Source organism: Gossypium hirsutum, chromosome D02, assembly GCF_007990345.1.
Source record: "Gossypium hirsutum isolate 1008001.06 chromosome D02, Gossypium_hirsutum_v2.1, whole genome shotgun sequence".
Classification (NCBI taxonomy): domain Eukaryota; kingdom Viridiplantae; phylum Streptophyta; class Magnoliopsida; order Malvales; family Malvaceae; genus Gossypium; species Gossypium hirsutum.
The window spans coordinates 41,308,961-41,329,091 of NC_053438.1; the positions used below are offsets into that span (position 1 = coordinate 41,308,961).

At 36.1% G+C, this 20,131-nt stretch overlaps 2 protein-coding genes across 2 annotated transcripts; one reads left to right on the forward strand and one right to left on the reverse strand.

The window, feature by feature from the left end:
• The first annotated feature begins 782 nt into the window (after window positions 1–782).
• LOC107908433 (UV-B-induced protein At3g17800, chloroplastic) lies at window positions 783–3,213 on the forward strand. Its single transcript, XM_016835593.2, has 4 exons — window positions 783–1,243; window positions 1,322–1,470; window positions 1,779–2,074; window positions 2,157–3,213. Exons 2-4 carry the CDS (start codon window positions 1,330–1,332, stop codon window positions 2,986–2,988), a joined length of 1,269 nt encoding a protein of 422 aa, XP_016691082.1. The 5' UTR covers window positions 783–1,243; window positions 1,322–1,329; the 3' UTR covers window positions 2,989–3,213.
• A 5,063-nt stretch (window positions 3,214–8,276) lies between these two features.
• Window positions 8,277–9,954, reverse strand: LOC107908432 (purple acid phosphatase 8). The gene is made up of 6 exons (XM_016835592.2): window positions 9,580–9,954; window positions 9,300–9,456; window positions 9,098–9,205; window positions 8,772–9,028; window positions 8,640–8,707; window positions 8,277–8,558 (listed from the first exon to the last, which is right to left on the reverse strand). The coding sequence occupies exons 1-6, from the start codon at window positions 9,766–9,768 to the stop codon at window positions 8,327–8,329; spliced, it is 1,011 nt and encodes a 336-aa protein (XP_016691081.1). The 5' UTR covers window positions 9,769–9,954; the 3' UTR covers window positions 8,277–8,326.
• Between the last annotated feature and the right edge of the window lie 10,177 nt (window positions 9,955–20,131).

The following is a 20,131-nucleotide window of genomic DNA, read 5'->3' on the forward strand; positions in this document are numbered from 1 at the left end:
TTGATTTGGACGATAAGAGATATAAAATGGGTTTTTGTGTTTTTCTTAGTGGTAAATGTGTGTCTTGAGGTTCCAAGAAATAACAGGTTGTGTCCAGGTCCAAAGCAGAAGTGGAGTATAGGGGGGTTGGCTCATACTACTATGAAGATTGTTTGGTTGGAGATTGCCTTGGTGTTCAGTCTAATGTGAAGAAATGAGATTCTTTTCTACTATCTTGTTATACTTTCTTTGATTGATTTGCTATCGGCTAGTAGCTTAATACATGCATGAATATATGATAAAATTTTAAATTTTAATAAAAGAATTAACAATATTAATCATTTGGAGTAATTAATAAAAATATAGAAATTAAATTATATTAAATTTAGACATAAAAATCAAAATTAAAATTAAGCGAATGGAAAGAAAGAGAGGGCGCATGATGCCCACGTATGAACGGATTTGAACCCCAAGTATTAGTAGTCAGAAGTAGAGAATTTTGCATCTGAAAACATTGAGAGTCTCGTATAATCATTTCAAAAAAAAAAAGAAAAGAAGAAAAATTGATTTGTCAAAAAATGCAAAACCACAAAAGAATTATTCAGAAAGAACAAGACACGTCAACCATATAACTCAGAATCCAAACACTTCTCGAATATCAATTACGTAGCCACCATTCCTGCTTTTGATTTGACTTCAACTCAAATATCTTTTTCCCATTTACCAATCTACCCTTCTCCTTTCGAGATGCTAATTTCTTTTATATTAAAATAAAGGCCTTTTAACTTTGGTTAATTGGATATATATCAGCCTATACATTTATTTTGTGAAATCATACTTTATACATAAATAATTACATGTGCATAAATGTATTTATGTAAAACTAAATATTAAAATTTGAAGTTTAGGGAATTCTTTTTCCATCATATTTAAGTTATATTATTATTATTATTTTAAGAGAAACAAATTCAAGGTTATTTGAAAAGAAGAAGCGAATGGAGTAATATAGAGAAAGTAGAGGGGCATTTTGTAGGGTTTAGCTGAACTAGCTGAGCTGTTACAACCTTAATCACATTTTTGTTACATTCATATTTGGTAACCTAAGGTAGAAATATAAAAGCAGTGCCAAAGAGAAAAAGAGCGTGTAGTAGTTGAAGAGAAGAATTAAAATAGGAGACTCCGCCCATTTTTCTTCATTTTCCTCCAACCATAATCATTATATTTATATTTCTTCCTCTCTCTTCTTTATTTCTTCAAGTTTAAGGTAAATCTTTTCCTCAATATAACTTGTCTTCTGCTTCTGCTTTTATTCTTTTTATCTGACGGAAATGATATTTTCCAGGCCTCAAAATGGAGGCAGCCACTGTGGTTGGATCTTCTATGTCTCTACATCGAACTTCATGCTCCGCTGCCAGATCCGCCCTTTTAGCTGCCAATGGCCCGCTCTTTCCACGTTTCGCTGCTAACCCTCGCTCCTCCTTCTCGATCAAGGTTTCAATTTAGCTTCTTACCTTTTTCAAAGGAAAAAAAAAGCGTGTAATTTATGAGGGGGAAATCCTGATACTTGCAAACCCAAATGGTCTATAACACCCATTTGAGCTGATTTTTATTTATTTTTGTTGTTATTTTTATTTTTATTAAATAGAATCTGTGGGTAGAGTTGTGATCTTCCCTTTTTTTTTTTAAATAGATTTGTTCTATTCAGTTACAGCTTTTTGATTGATACTGTGTTTTGATATCAAATTTATGTGGGAACTCTGTAGTTGATTTGGTGTTTTCTCTTTTAAAATTCGTTGCAGCTTTATTCTTCAGTTTCATATTCAAAATCACGGAATAGGAGAATGGGTTTGGGGGGTAGGAGAGGCATGGTGGTAAAGGCGTCTTCATCTCCTGACTCAGCTGAACCCAATGCTCAAATTGCGTCACTTCGGATGGAATCTCCAATTGGTCAGTTTTTGTCTCAAATCTTGATAAGTCATCCTCATCTTGTTCCTGCTGCAGTTGAGCAGCAGCTTGAACAACTTCAAACTGACCGTGATACTGATGAAAAGAAGGAAGAGCCGTCTGCTTCAGGCACGGATTTAGTATTGTATAGGTTAGCCACTCATCTGAGATTTTAACTATTTAGACTTTATGTGAAATTTTCTCTCATGCAAAAAAGTTTGAATTTGTTGCAGGAGAATTGCTGAGGTTAAGGCTAATGAGCGGAAAAGGGCATTAGAAGAGATTCTCTATGCATTGGTCGTACAAAAGTTTATGGATGCCAATATTTCCTTGGTTCCTGCTATAACTTCTTCTGCAGATCCTTCAGGTCGAGTGGACACATGGCCTAGCCAAGAAGATAAGCTTGAGCAGATCCACTCAGCTGAGGCCCATGAGATGATTCAAAACCACGTAGCACTCATCCTGGGAAATCGATTGGGTGAGTCAACATCTGTAGCACAGATAAGTAAACTCAGGGTTGGGCAGGTCTATGCTGCGTCGGTGATGTATGGATACTTCCTGAGGCGGGTTGACCAGCGATTTCAGCTTGAGAGGACAATGAAAGTCCTTCCAAGTGCTTCAGATGATGACAAAAGTAGCATTGAGCAAACTGTGGGGGATGACACAAGACCTTCTGGTCTAGGGGACTCCTATCAAGCTGCTTCATCACACCCTGAAGTCTCATCATGGTCTGGTGGGATCAGTTCTGGAGGTTTTGGTAGTGGGATAAAGCCCTCTCGACTAAGGACTTATGTTATGTCCTTCGATGGGGAGACACTTCAGAGATACGCTTCAATTAGATCAAAAGAAGCTGTTGGCATTATAGAGAAGCACACAGAGGCTCTATTTGGAAGACCTGAGATTGCTATAACTCCTCAAGGGACTGTTGATTCATCCAATGATGAGCTTATTAAGATTAGCTTTGGCGGTTTGAAGAGACTTGTTTTGGAGGCTGTTACCTTCGGTTCTTTTCTATGGGATGTTGAAAGCTTCGTGGACTCAAGGTACCACTTTGTTATGAATTAACTATTTTCTAAGCAAACTAAGTAGAGGGGAGTGTGGGACTAAGCTGACTAGACTTATGGTTTAAATTGAGTGTATTTGTGGTGATTGTTACTTAGTAATTTGCACTGAATATTCTGTACATAGATATGTTTTCCTGTTAGGAACTTGGATACTTCTGAAATATGCTTTATTGTTCCTCTTTAATTTACAACTGAAATGTATATATGCTATGGTAACTTCTCAGTAGTGATATTCTTGAGTTTATTTAATTTGATACATAATTTTAGTTATTATAATCTCTATTTAAAGGGACTTATGGAATAATAAAAGTTATGCCGAAGTTTTATCAACAAAATTTAAAAAAAGAGATTTGGATTTCTCTTTAACAAGTCTTAAGGTTTCAATCCCTTCAATGGCCGAAAGGTTTCATTTCACTTTGATCAGAACTATTAATCTCAATTATACTGTTGTAATAAACCCATTTGACTTGTTACCAGGCCCCTAAAGATCAGTTTGGTACTTTAAACTAATTAAGACGATAATTTCCTTTTGAAGGAAATAATTAAGACAATAATATGGGTAAAAGTAGGGGCTAGTTTCATGCAAGGTTCGGTAGCTATTGATTGCTGCCTATAAGGTTGCAGCTTCAAGTAAACCCATTCTCCGACCTTGAATGATCTTTCAAAATTTTTTTTCAACTCTTATTTTCAACCTTTGAGACATCTATATCACGAGCTATTTTTCTCCAAAACCCAACCGTATCATCAACCTAGTCCGATGTACTAAAACTTCGGGAATCACAAAATCTACTTCCTTTGAAACATTAACTCCCCGAGCTTTACATCCCTCTGTTGACTTTTGTGGCACTTCTTCAAGTAAAATCGGAAAATGTGTTGACTTATAATCGGTTCAAGCCCTTTCTGCTTATCCTTTATTCCTACTCCTACTCCTATGTTAATAGGATTAGAAACATTGTCTTCATCACCCACAATACTATGACTGGTTTCCTCTCCTAACTCCTGTTGAAAACCAAAACTTGAAGCATCCTCTCCAAAAACCTCACGATGAATATCCCCCCTCATGTTATGATGCATCATGCTCAACATATTCCTCAGCAAGGGTGTAAACATTGGATCGAATTCTTACGGCTTGCAGTAATTGTTCTATTTGACTTTACATGACATTCATTGTATCATGACATGAAGTAATACCGTCTTTGAGCATACTCACCCTAGTGTTGATAATAACTATGATAACAAATATCATGCATCAGATAATTATCGGTTCACTTTGGGTTTTAGCTATCTATTCCATTGATATACCCATGAGTATCATAAGAATACTCGTAAGAATATTCTTGTCCAAAAGAATTGCCACCAGAACTCCACTTTCGAGTTGAGTCTTCGATTGCATACATGGCCTCAACTAATATGCGAACTAGTCAACTGACCATCTATATTTTTTTGTTGAATATGATTTTTATTTTCAACAAGGCAAACACAATACAAAGAATTATCAAAAGAAAACAACACAAGAAACTAAAGAGCATTAACCAATTTCACTATTTTTTAGTCGTATTGCTTATCCACAAAGCAAAACAATCAATTAAACACAATTACACCATTGCAATCCCTAGCAACAACGCCAACAACTTGATTGCCCATTTGTGCTCACTTAAAGTTGTTCAAAATATTCAACAATTTAAAAGCACGACAAACCACAAGTGTGTCAAGTTGTAATATAATAGTGTTTACAATGAAATAATTGTGGTAAGTGTTCCAAGGATCATTCTTCCATAGGGATTGACTAGGTTTTATGCTTAATTGATTAATTCACCTCGAAGCAACTACCGACTTACTCAATGTTCAAATTATTAGTGTCATCAATTTTGGAGCTACGATTATTAAACTACACTACCTAATGCTTACACTACCTATTCGCTTTCTTTCTTGTTTTAAATTAATGTAAGAATGAAGCAATGGTCGATTAGTCAACTATTTTCTAGGATTGAAAATACACAAGCTTCGATTGAATTTATTGTTACTCATAAGTAGGAATCTCCTTTTGGTCTCATCTTAACCTAAGAGTTATCGCCTAGGATCTCCTCTCGGTTTCACCTAGTTCGTAGTTTACCTCTTCGTCTCATTATTCGATATGACTATGTAGCATTTACATGATAAGTTCAACTCTCGATTTCACTTATCTCAATATTCAGCTAGAGGCATCAATTCTAGCTTACTAAGTTTAGCAACATAATCAAACAATCAACTTATTGTCAATAAGCGTATCAACAATTCTTAGAGCTAATATTCCAATCAACCATCAGAGATTTGGTTCAGCATGGCATTCATCACACAAACATGCATTTTAATCATGAAAGTTAACAAAGCAAAAATAAATAAGATTTTAGAAATGCTTAGCCAATTATTGAAGATCGAATTTGGAAAAGTATGTTGCAAAGTAGTCCATGCGGTGACATCTACCACTAAGTTCCTTCCTTCATACCTCAACAGGCAGTATGGTCAAGACTAAGTTCCTTTCCTCGTTGTGACCATGTATTTGGTCACCAAGTAGCATGCCAAGTCAACATATAACATCTCAAACTCAGATCATCTCACGTTGCGGCATTATCCCTTTTTCAACCACTTTGGATCTCTTTATTCACCTACATAAACATTGTACACTATATTAAGTATCATCAATAATTAAAACTCAAATGGCAAGAAAAACATCAGATTAAACATAAAACTAATATTAGACCTAACTACAACACATGCAATAGTTAAATGGCTAAATGACTCAGTTTCACTTAAAAACAAGCTAAAATAAGTATGAAATAACACTAATTATGCATGCTAGTTTATCACATATCGCTTCAAATTGGTTTGAAGATTGAATTCATTAAACTCTAGAAGGTTGAAGGTAGTGTCCATCGTGTATCTTGAAAGTTGTCTTGTAAACATCATTAACAAACATTCGAATTTGGTGATCGGACCTGACAATCGGGTCGGGAATAGGGTGTTACAATTTCAAGTAGTCACATCTATGTTTCTATCTTTTGAGAGTCATTTGCTCCGATGCTCAAGACAAAGCATCTCTCCAACTGGACTTGATAGACAACATTAATTTTTCAATCGGTTTGCTTATTTTCGATTAGACTATGGACATATTTAGGTTCATCTACTAATACAAGTTGTCTTTTACGATTTGACCACGTACAACCGCTTAGTATTAGTTAAATATTAGATAACCAATGAGCCAATATTTGCTTCCGTTTTGCTTTACATGCAAAAACATTAGGGATAATATACAAAGGGTATTATTGTAATTAATAGATGTTATTATTAAACCAAAATTTTTAAAAAATACAAGTATACAAAACGAATATACTCCACTTAGGGCGCCATATTCAACAATTCAATAGTTTGCAAATTAAAGAAATTCATCTATAGGCTTAAGCAGGCCTCTTGTCAGTGTATTACAATATTCACCAAGTGATTATCTCATTCAGTTTCAAGATGACTTTGGTTAATGATTGCATATATCAAAAGTTCAATGGGAGTAAGAATAGTTTCAATTAATGCCCCAAGAATGACTTTGAGATTATAGAAATGCATAAGATTCCCTACATTTCAGTAGTGGGAAGTCTAATGTATGTTCAGGTTTGTCTGTTTTAAGATATTGAGTACATTGTTGCGATGTTGTACGAATATTTAAGCAATTCGGGTATGGATCAATAGAAAGCAACCAATTGGTTCATACATTACCTTCAGAAAACAAAACGTTACATGCTTACATATTTGGGGTTTGATAAGTTAGAGATTTTCAAGTATACAAACTTCGATTTTAATGGAATATAGATGCAAAATTTTGTCACTAAGGTACAAATTGTGATAACAAGCTGTAGTAATTTATTCCAATAACAATAAGAGCACATCAAAGTCAAAGCACGTAGACTTTAAATTCTTGGTTGTTAAAGTAAGAGTTTAGAGTGGTCAGGTGTTTATAAAGTATATTGGGACAAACTCCATGATTGTGGATCCGCTAAGGGCCTACCACCCAAGGTTTTTATGAGCACACTGCTCATATGGGTGTAATGTCATTTCAGGATATTTGATTTTAGTGGGAGTTGGTAATTTTAAATAATTTTTTTATAGACACATTTTCGGTTATTTCAATTTATGGTTTTAATGTTGTTTTCTACATAAATAAGATTTATTTGGTTTATTCACATTTTGGTTTTGGTAAGGTTTGATCTCACAAAGGGTTAAAGAGGACCAGTTGGAAATAGAGATGTTTAGATCACATTGCATGTAATTTCCATGCTACACATTCATACTTGATCTATGTCATTTAGTTGTGTTAATTTACGTGATCAGGGATGAATTGAGTTATAATATATGTATCGAAAGTCGCATTGATTCTATGTTAACATAATTAATAGACGAGATTGTTCAGAATACCTTTTGGACATGATAGTAAAATTTTGAGCTCATAAGGTTATATAATAACATTTAATTTAGAGTAATTAGTATATATATGTGGTCCAAGTGGGATATTGTTGGAAACATATGAACGTCACATATATAATAAGATTAATTACATGTTATTATTTACCATCATAAAATGTTAGTCAAGTGATTTATTTTGGTTAAGGCTTATTGGGCTTCAGTTATTAAATAAAATATAAGCCAAATATGTGTAGATACTCCGGTAACTAATTTCTAATGGATGATGAGTTGATTAGAAATTAAGGTTAATGTGCAAATGTTAATGTTCCCAAATTACACATACATAACATTTTTGATATCTCATCTTCAGAAAAGAGAGTCACATTCTCTAAATTACTCGTGTGTTAATCTGTAAGATCAAAACCATAAGACTCAAAGATTTGAAGATATTAATGGATTGAAATATGCTTCCGTATCTAGTTTTGTTTTTGATTCATTCTTGATGATTTGACATGATAAATCCTAATTTATTAAGTTTTACATCAAATTTTTCGGTTCTAATAGTTTGTTGTTTACTTCAATTCCGGCCAGCCACAAACAAGGGCTACGCGGGATTCCTATGTTTTTGAAGCTTAGGTTCTGTTCTAGTTCAGTTTCTTTGTTAAACTTTTCTCAATATTATTTCTAGTTCATCCTGAATCTCAGTTAAGAATTAGAATCCTACCTTTAACCCACTAGCTGTCCTATGCACAAAAATTCATAGCTTATTATCAATCAGTCTTGGATGCTTCCTGTAGGGGGAGGCCAATCAGTAAGACATTCGGATCATATTTTGTGTGGATAATATATAGAGCGGAGTGATCTAAAACTCGATTGATTCATTTCATCCATCATTATTCTATTATTTCCTACATTTCAGTACTGTAAGTGTAGTAGAGTTGGTTGGAATTGAAGCTATGCAGAACATTGCCGGAAACATCATAGAAGGCAATCTTAGCATTAGTGGGAGTAAGCTCAACAGACATGAATCCTTGGCCGTCGTAATAAAATTTGATTTCATCATCTCCCCCACCGTCTAAATAATCAAAATCACCTTTCCATGCCTTCGAACCACCTCCACTGGTGAAAAACTGGAGCGGGCTGCATTTACAATCATAAACACATTTACCCTCAACCAATATTCTTTTAATTTGAGGAGGCACTCACTCTTATTGAATTTACCTTGTGATGCTACTCAGGTGTTGCAAGCAATGATCATGCCCGTTTATGTACATATCTACATTGTATGCCTGCAATGCCAAATTAATTAGCTTTGGCAGCAAATTATACCTTAATTAGGTAGAGGTAGTTCACCTCAAGTATAGGTAGAAGGAGGGTGATGAGCTCCTTGGTTTGACCATGGTGCCCGATGCTTCTGATGGGATGATGCCCGATCACTATCTTCCACTTACCAACTGATTCCCTCAGTGCGCATCTCAATTCCTTCAAAACCCGGGTGAGGTATTTATTACTAGGAATCACCCCTCTCCAGTCAAACTTTTGGTGCTTTGGGTTTCTGAAGTACTCATCAACAAACGGGGTCGTGTCTATGAAGAATAATTCCGCTATTTCTGTTCATTTTTATAAATTTTGATAAGATTTTTGCTTTTCAAATAAACAAAGTATTCACATTTTTTTACCTGTGTTAACGAGGAAAGACCGCAGGCAAAGCCATCTGCTATCGATCTTCCTCAGAATGGGGCTCAACTGCGCCTGCACATCTCCCCTGTAATCGTGGTTGCCCAAAACTGTAACATATATATAATATATACATAGTCACGTCCGAAAAGAAGGAAAATGTGAATCCCCAAATGAAAAGAAGCAGTCAATATTGGTGCTTACCACTACACCATTGCTTTTGCAAGCTGTTGGCACTGTAGATATTGGTAAAAGAGTGTTTGAAATGAGGGTCATAGGGGGTAGCCAACCCCTTCTCGTAAAAATTGTCTCCAGTTGAGATCACAAAATCTATGCCTAGTTTCTCGCCAACCTTCCCCATCTACCAACAATACAATGTATTCCATGCACATGCACCAGATATTAATTTTTCATCAATCTATATATTTGCAATGTAAACATAGTATTAATTTTCACAGTAAACAGAAAAAAAAAATGAAGGGACCTGAAGGGCCACTTGGGATTGATTATAAGCTCCTTTTCTTCCCCAGTCTCCTATCACCAGAAAGCTAAGTGACCCATCGGCTTTCACAGGGTGTTGGAATCGCTGAAACTCGGCTGACACAAGCATAAACTCAAAATAGAAGCAAGCTACCCACATCCACTTTAAACAATGCTTACATGAACCATCCATATCGTTTTATATATATTTGATAGAAAGAGTTTGGTTACTAGGTATTTTACATGACAAATTTGGTAGAGATAGCCCAAACTTGCATTGCATGGCATCTATATAATCACATAGGCATCTTCATTTTTATATGTGAATTTGACGGGCAAGAAAAAGTAAATTAAGTACACAGCCGAATATGGGCAAGGCTTGATTTGGTGACATTCAAAGTGATCTTTCTTTTATGTTTCCAGGAAATTTCTCATGAATTTCAGTTGGCACTATCGTTTTTGGCATGTTTAGAGCAAAGGTATTCACGTGATATCGATGGATGACCGGAAATGGTTCAAGTGAACCGAAATTAAGCAACTTTTATATTAACGGTAAACTACACCCAATTTTCATAAATTTTCATTTTGAGCACACACAAAAAAGTTTGTTGCAATTTAGCCACTGTCTTTAGATACTTTTATCATTTTAGTCACCTACGTTTACTAAATTTGCATTTTAGTCACTCATTTTCTTTTTTAGAATTAATTTGATTAAAAAAATCACATTAAGTTCCTCAACTGCTGAGATGAAACACAAGTTTTCCACCTATAACTCAGTTCCATGTAAAAACTTAGGGTTCCCCAAGCCACTGGTTTGTTAATCCAATTAGTTTGAACCACTAAATTAAATAAATCATTAAAAAATTTTAAAAAATAAAAACATGTTCAACCAATTTTTTAGTCTAATTAAACTAGCTTGTACCGATTTCTGGCTCAATCAGTCTAAAGCTTTCTCCGTATCGATACCTTAAATGGTTCTCAGTCAACCGGTCCAATCTGGTTCAGATAACCATGGTTTGCTCCTATAAAAAACCTAGGTAATTCCCTGTAAAACCCTAGATATTTCCTTTTCACTACAAAAATAAAATTAATTCTAAAAAAAAAATAAATCAAGAAAATTAAAAAGATAAAATGGTTTTTCCTTGTAAAAATCCTAATTTTTTCTATAAAAACCCAGATAATTTCTTATAAAACCCCATGTTTTTCCCTCTTATTGAAAAAAATAAAAATTAATTCTAAAAAAAAAAGAAAAATTGGTGTCTCTAGAAAAAACTAAAAACTAAAGTTTTTTCCTCTAAAACTAATGTAATTCCATCTGAAAGGCATTCCAAGGAACTTGTAATGACCATACCGAGTCCTGAATGCAGTTTTGAGTACATCCTATTCTTTCACCTTTAATTGATAGTACCTAGACCTTAAATAAATTTTAAAGAACACTATTGCACCTCGAAACTGGTCAAACAAGTCATCGATTCTTGGCAATGGATACTTATTCTTAAAAGTTAGCTTATTCAACTGTCGATAGTCAATACACAGCCTTAAGGAACCATAATTTTTCTTGATGAACAAAACCGGAGCTCCCCATGACGACACACTGGGTCTTATAAACCCTCAATCCAAAAGCTTCTGAAGTTGAAATTTCAATTATTTAAGCTCCTTAGGTGTCATGCGGTAGGGAGCAATGGACACTAGAGTAGTTCCAGGCAACAACTCAATTCCAAATTCTACCTTACGATCTTGAGGTAACCCTGGTAGTTCCTCGGGAAAAACATCTAGAAACTCCTTAACTATTTGGATACTATCAATGGTTTTGCTACTTACACTTACATCCAACACATAGGCTAGATAGGCCTTGCACCCCTTTCGAACCAATTTCTTGGCTACCATACTGGAGATCACACTAGATAAATAATTTCATTGTTCACCAACCATAATGATCTCGCTACCCTCATTCATTTCCAAGTCACCATTTTAGTGGCACAGTCCAAACTAACTTGATGCTCTACCAACCAAATGATTCTTAGAAGTAAATCGAACTCGCTGAAAGACAATTCCATTAAATTAACCAAAAACACTACACCCTAAATTTCCAATGGACATCTCCTATAGATCTTATTTACAACAATTGATTGTCCCAAACGCCCAACTACAGTAACACAATTAGTAGTTTTCTCTACCCCATCAGTCATAGCATAAGCAACATATGAATGGGTAGATCCTATATGTATCAAGGCAAAATACAGAACATAATGGATGGTAAAAGTAACTGCTATGATGTCAAATGTGTCTCTACCCTCATGGCCTCTAACAGCTTAAATGAAAGTAGGTTGTCTAGCTACGATTCGATTCTCACCCTGTTCTAGTGCTCGCTGGCCCTAATTGCCAGTCGCAACATTATTCACAACCCTATTTTAACCTCGACCCTTCGGAGGTAACTGACCGATTCTCTGATTCTAGGCTTGATTATGAGTCGGAGCTTGCATCTGATCAACTCGACGAGGACAATCTTTTATTCTGTTCTTAGCCAAACCACATTTCAGACAAGTACCCAAATTCTTCCAACACTCGCTCAAATGACACTTATCACAATACGTACATGTTAGAGTCCTACCCCTAGAACCAACTACCGCAACCCCTTGTTGCGGTCTAGCCTCTCTAGCTCGTTTAGAAGGATGGGAATTCGAATTAGTGGGACCAGAATCTCTCTTAATTGGGTCCTTACTTTTCTCCCATTTTTTGCATTCCAAATGCTTGATTTCCTCTACAATTGTATTTTTTTCCATAAGAGTCTCAAACACTCTTTCTTGGTGTGGAGCAACCTATATGTTGAGGTCATAGCATAGTCTATTTTTGAACCTCAGAAATTTATCTTGCTCAATAGCAACCATACCTTGAGCATAGCGACTAAGCCTAAAAAATTCAGCCTCATATTCATCCATGATCATATCCCCCTATTTTAACTCGATGAACTCGAGTCTGCGGGCCTTAACATACCTTGTGTGCACATACTTTTTCTAGAAGTCCCTTTGAAAATACTCCCAGGTCAATCGTTCAGCCTGTGTACCTCTCACCACAAACTATTACCAACGGTAAGCCTCATTCCTCAGTAAGGACACAATACTCTTTTATTTATGTTCTGGAGTATAGTGCAAATCTTCCAGAATCCTCTCAGTGGACTTCATTCAGTACTATTCCACAGTAGGGGTCATTCAAGCAACGCCCCTGAATAATTCAATCCCATTAGAACGAGGCCTCTCAGTAATAGATTCGTGGTTCCCAAATCTAGTTTGGGCTCCAACAACCCTCTAAAGAATCCTCAGTATCAATTGTAGTGCTGCACCGTTGCCATTTTCATACCCTTCGACACCAATAACAGATGAATCCTCTACATAATCCGCCCTAAGAATTGAGGTTTCATCTTGAGTAGTAGGTGGCTCAACAGAAGAGACCCTATGAGGCCCTAAATTTTATTTATTAACTTTCACAAGTTTGTATCACAAGGTAATTAGTAGTCAAGTGGATAAGGGTGTTAACTAAATTCTAGAGGTCCTATATTCAAATCCCCTACACTCCATTTTATTTATTTTTACCATCCTAGTCGTAATTGTTGACCATTCTAGAAGGTCAATACTCCCCCTTGCCGTCCAAGTCTTTTCATAAAGGGGGAGATTCTGATACGACCTCGGTTTAGTGGTTGATTTCGAGTCGTTTAATTTCCTGATCGATAAACGAAGAAGTATGCTTTGTTTTTAGAGTTTTAAAAAAATAGGTTAAGTTTGAATATACGGAAAGAAAGTTGATTCGTATATAAGAAAGGAATAATGTGTAAGGTTAGGATAGAAAGGATGTGGTTTGAATTTGGTCGTTTACGGTTTAGGTTTTAAAATGGAATGGTTTTGGTATATGTATGAAATGGTATGGTTTAAAACAAAATAGACCAAATTGGCTCAAAAAGGTCAAGGATGAACCAACACTAAAGAAGAGTGTTGACCCGAAGCATATAGAACCTAAAAGAGTTGGATTTGGTAGTTGGAGAACCTTGACCCAATACTTAGAAAAGTATGAACCAAAGGTATTAGAATGAACACCACACTCGGGTTTAAGGAGTGATAAGTTTAGAAAAGACTCAGAAAGACGCCACTAGAAGCTAGATAAGTCTCATGGGTCTCGAACAAAATTTGAGAGAAAGATGCCTCACAAATTCGGCAGCAATTCATTAACAATATGCCAAAAGTTCTTTACAAAATGAAATTTTCAACTATTTATAAGTAGCACCTAAGCTAGCCGAATAGCCACATACATTCTTAAGAATTAAGCAAATGAACCCAATTAATTGAGCTAGCAAGATTCAGCTGAATGTGAGCTCCAATGGTCAGCTTCTAGAATGAACAATGGACTTGGAAGCTTGGAAAGGTGCATGGCAGCAGCTAGGTTCAGTTAATAGGCTTGAATAAGCTCAATTAATTGGCAACTTTTGCTGAAAAGTGACCAGCAATTAAGAAGGTAATGAACATCCATTTAATGTGTGAAAAATCAGCTTTGAAGAGTCATTGAGTGTGAACACAATGGACCGAACAGCCAAGATCTATCTAGCAATGTGAAAGAAATAAATGGTAGCTTTGGAGTAGGAAACATTAGCTCCATTGGCCGAATAGTCACATAGGAATGTTCAGAATTCAGCACACCAATTTGATGGCATTCCATGCATGTATCGCCAGGTACATTGAACCCAACATGCATGTATCTTGTTTAAATGCAGTCCACATTCGGCCAACCTATAAAAAAGAAAAAATGAACTTAAATTAATTTATATTCAGCTGAAACATAATTAAAACATAATCTGGACATTTTAAGTTCACATAATTAAAACAAGACGAAATTAATTAAACTAAGACTGTGACAGCCCAAAACTGACCCTAGTCGGGAAGTGGTTTCGGGACTGCTAAACCGAGTCACCGAAATGTTTGAATGTGATATTATTGTCTAAAATATGTGATTATGAATGTGTGGAAAATTTCAAGCTTCGATTTAGTCAATTGCATGTGAATTTAGTCCATAGGACTTATGTGAGAAAGTTTTAAAAAATGTGATAGGGTAATTTATAAGGACCAATTTAAGCAAGGAGTGAAAATATTGGCTTTGCATGTCAAATACCCCTTTTTTATACATAGTGGCCGGCCATGATGGAGCATATATTAGACTATGTGGTAAATTTCCATGAAGTGGACATTAGTTTAAGTAAAAGAAAAGAAATATTAAGGATACTAAAAGAAAAAAAAAAGAAGGAGGGAGGTTATCACCTTGTTCATCTTGGCCGGTTGTAGAGAGGAAGAGAGGAGGATAGCATTCGGTCATTTGAAACCTAAGGAAGGTTAGTCTTTTGTTTGGTTTTTGATAATTTTCACATTTTTGATATCATTGCTTTGTGTTCTTTAAACCCCATGGTTCAATTTTGTGAATTGATGATGATTTTGTGTTTTGCCATTGATGAGTGCTTGAGCTTTTTGATAGTTGTTGATGAAAAATGAAAGATATGTTAAAGATTAATATGTTTTGTGTTGAAGTTTTTGGTGATTTTGAGTAGTTAGGGCTAAATTACAAAAATAAATTTTTGAAGGACTCAAAGGTGAAATAAATGAAATGTATGGACTTATATGGGTACTAGGAAGATTCGGCCCTTAAGGAGTGTGACCAAATTTTGTGTATTTTGTGTTTTGTGGAATAAAGACTAAATTGTGAAAGTGCGAAATATTAGGGGTAAAAATGTAATTTACCCATTTATGCGTTATTAGACTAAATTGAATGAAAATATGTTAAAACGAGATTTATTTGAATATGTTAAGATCAAGAAACCAAGAAATTGGATTTAGATCGGGGAAAATCGAAAGTAGTTGAGTAGCCGATCAATTAGTCGACGACATCCGAAGAAAGTTATAAGCAATTAGATATTAAAATTTCGGAATAAATGTTAGTTATATATGCTGAAATGGAAATATGATAAATGTATATATAGCTGAATATGATATGTGTGAATTATATGTTAAATTAAGGCTTGGTAAGCTAGCTATTAAGGTGAAATGCTAATGTTAGTATTTGATTTGGTAATAATCTGTTTGGGGACAGCAGTAGTAAGGTGATTTTGGAAAATCTCCATAATTTGTAGGAGTTGAATTAGAAGCTGAGTGAATTATGTCATTAAAGCTTGAAGAGTCTATTTTCTTACAAAAGAAACTATAAAAACAAAAGAGTTACCGATCTTGAGATATTTGAAGTATTGTGGTTCTGAGTCAAAATGACTACTGGATTCCCTGTTCTGTTTTTAGAAAATCATTATAAATTGTACAAAAATTATTATAAGATAAAATTTATATGCTTAGACTCCTTAATGAGCCTAGTTTCAAATGAGATCAAATACAACACATTTTGAATTCTGTAAAATGAGAAATTGGATTCGTAGTGAAGAGTGGTCAGAATAGTCAAACAGTGAAACAGGGGAAACTTTAAGAAAAATCTGGTATTTATTGGCCAAGCCTAAAATTCTGAAAATTTTATGGATGGAAGATATACGAGTCTATATTCAGGGAAAATTAACGGCAAGTGATTTGGAGTTTAGTAGCTCCAGTTATAAATAATTTAGTAACTACTGCTCAGGAAAACAGCTCGTAGTGAATATGTGATTTTGTTGTAAACATTAATGAAAATTTGCCAATGAATTATTTATTGATTATTATAAAGCTTACTATAATCTATGTGTGTGAAAGTCAGATCAATATATATATTATTCTGAAAGTAATATTTGAATATTCGATTAATGACTATTTTAAATTTTGTTGAACTTAAGCTCAAGAGCAAAGGGGAACTAGATCCGATAAAGGGAAGGAAAAAGTAATTGAATAGCCATTGAAGTCGTTCGACGACATTTGAGGTAAGTCTTCGAGTAATGACCCTACTTGAATTATATTGAAATGATTAGTCATACTATGACGGATAGTCGAATGTGCTTAGAGACTATGTTATAAAGCCAATTGAAATCATGCTCTTTGTGTGTGGCTATTGAGCCGAAATTTGAAAGGTTTAATAAATGTTTTGTGTTTGAGCCTTAGTAACGAAGAAATGATATGGATGTGTTATGATTATTGATATATGTGTGCATGAGCACTGGAATATATCCGGGCTAAGACCCGAAGGCAATTACGCGAGTTGATATATCCGGGCTATGACCCGAAGGCAATTATGCGAGTTGATATATCCGGGATAAGACCCGAAGGCAATTATACAAGTTGATATATCCGGGTTAAGACCCGAAGGCAATTATGCAAGTTGATATGTCCGGGTTAAGACCCGAAGGCAAATGTGTTTGCGGCTATATCCGGTTAAATACCGAAGAGACTTGGGTTTGAATGTGAGCGCTTGGTGCTGTAATAAATTCTATTAATACGCTCGACTAAACCGAACGATAAGGTATGTTTGCATGTGCTTCAGAAAAGTCGATTAGTTTTAAATAGTCTTCGTGAAATCGACTAATGAATTTTCGGCTTTTAGAAAGGTTGATACCTTGTGTATATATGTTGATGAAGTGTGAAGTAAGTATGATTATGAGAATGTGTGTTAATAAAGTGACTTAGTTAGCTATGTGAATGTAATACTTTAGTCAAAGCCGATTTCATTACTTGAAACTTACTAAGCTTAAAATGCTTACCCGGTTGCTTTGGCTCTTTGTTTTATAGATTTTGTTCGTTAGCTAGCGGATTCGGGATCAGCGAAGTCGAAGTCATCCACACTATCAAAGCTCTTTTGGTACTCTTTTAGTTGAACTCTGGATATGGCATGTATAGGACTACCCCCTGTTGTTTAAGTACTTTTTGTGATGTATGTGTGTAAAGCCATGCGAAAATGGCTCGTAGAAGTGGAGTATGGCATTAGACCATTTGTGTTTATGTATGTATATATGGTTTCACGATGTGACTATGGTTTGGAATGGAAGTGTTGGGCAAATGATCAGCCATTGGAATGGCTAAATATGATCATATGTGGACCTATGTATGACAAAACCCTAGTTGGTCCATGGTAACCACGAAATAGGTAAAGTTTACCTTGAAAACAGATGCTGACAGCAGCAGTGGTGTGGATTTGAAAAATCACAAAAATTTTTAGGAATGGAATTAAATAGTGAATAAATTATGTAATCGAACCTTGATGAATCTATTTTCATATGAAAGTAACGAAACAATCATATGAACAGTATATTAAGAGATATTAAAGTTCTCGTGAAACAGGGCCAGAACGGTTTCTGGATCTCCTGTTTCAACTTTGAAAATTTACCTTAAATTAACCAGAGATAATTAGGAGTCATACCATATATGTATAGATTCCTCTCTGAGTCTAGTTTCTATAGAAACAAATGTCATCAGTATTGGAGCCCTGTACAAGGAGATATCCAAGTCGTAATGCGCAATGGTCAGGGTAGTCGATCCCTGTAACATGGGAGACTTTGACTAATAAACTGTACTAATTGGCCCGACAAAAAATTCTAAAAAAAAATATGTAGATGGGCATGTGAGTCTAGTTTCAGGTAAAAATCACGAAACTGATTTTCGAGTTGTGAAACTCAAGATATGATTTTTAAAGCGACTATTACGCAGATTGGCAGTGTCTGGAAAATTTTTAAAAGTCTGTTAACACCTTGTGTTCGACTCCGGTGACGGTCTCGGGTTCGGGGTGTTACAATTGATTGGTATCAGAGCTACGGTTTAGTCGATTCTAGGACTACCGTAATGCGTTGGGTCTAGCTATACATGCCATTTTATGTGATTATTTGATAGTGTGGATATTTCTGACATTAATGTGTTTATTTATAGTAATGGATCCCGATCCCGACCGAGCGGTAGCTGATGATCTTGAGAGTGTAGCGCCTGCTCCCGCACAAGGGACAGCGCCGGCGGACTCTCAACCTAATGCTAGTAACCCGAATGATGAAGCTAGACAAGCTTTCTATAGCGTGATGAATGATTGGTTCAACCAATACATTCGAACTAATACGGCTGTTCCACAACCTCCATTCCCGACAAACACCACCCCCGCACCTACAATACCTCCGGTAACTGACCAAATAAGGTAAAATAAGCCCCTAGTTGACAGAATCCGAAAACATGGGGCTACTGAATTTAAAGCTACGGATAGCGACGATGCCGAGCAAGTTGAATTTTGGTTGGACAACACTATCCGGGTACTCGATGAGCTATCTTGTACACCCGATGAATGCCTAAAGTGTGCTATCTCCTTGCTACGTGATTCTGCCTACTATTGGTGGAGTACTCTGACTTCTGTTGTGCCCCGGGAGCAAGTAACTTGGGAGGTTTTCCAAACTGAGTTTCGGAAAAAGTATATCAGTCAGAGATTTGTTGATCAAAAACGGAAGGAATTTCTTGAGCTTAAGCAAGGTTCTATGTCAGTTACTGATTACGAGCGAAAATTTGTTAGACTTAGTAGATACGCTCGGGAATGTGTTTCGTCCGAGGCTGTCATGTGTAAACGCTTCGAAGATGGGCTGAATGAAGATATAAAAATGTTCGTTGGCATTCTTGAAATACGAGAGTTCGTAGTACTTGTCGAGCGAGCTTGTAAAGCCGAAGAGCTTAGAAAGGAAAAACAAAAAGTTGATGTGGGAACTGGGGAGTTTCGTAAAAGATCCTCGGGAAAGTCTCTTCAACAGGCATCGAAGAAATTTCGAGATGATGTGGGCCGGTCTAGAGGCACTTCGGGCCTTTTTAGACGAGATCGTGATCGACCCCCTGTGGGTACACGAGGCACTTCGGTCGCCAGTGTTGGGAATGAACGTCGAGACAGAACGGAATGTCGACATTGCGGTAAATGGCATTCGGGGAGTTGTAGATTCCATGACCGCTCCTGTTACAAGTGCGGATCAGTGGACCACTTCATTAAAGATTGCCCGAGGCTGTCTGAACAGAATGTAAATCAGAGTGGGAAACCGGGTGCTACCACTGCTCGAGGTAGACCATCTAGAAATACGGGCAATGCTAGTGGTGGCCAGAGAGGATCTAGAGATGCTACGACCAGATCCGAGGCTCGTGCACCTGCTAGAGCATATGCTATACGTGCCCGCGAGGATGCTTCTTTGCCTGATGTTATTACCGGTACTTTTACTCTCTTTGATACTAATGTAATTGCTTTGATTGACCCCGGTTCTACTCATTCTTACATATGTGAAACCTTAGCATCCAGTAAGACTTTACCTATTGAGTCTACTGAGTTTGTAATTCGGGTGTCAAATCCCTTGGGTCGTTACGTGCTTGTCGACAAAGTGTGTAAGAAATGTCCCCTAGCAATTCGAGGTTCCTGTTTTCCGGCGGACTTGATGCTTTTGCCGTTTGATGAATTTGATGTTATTCTCGGGTTGGATTGGTTGACCGTGCATGATGCGGTTGTGAATTGCAAAAGCAAGACTATTGATTTGAGGTGCGCAAATAACGAAGTAATCCGAGTTGAGTCTACGGACTTGGATGGGTTGCCAGCTGTAATATCCTCAATGTTGGCCT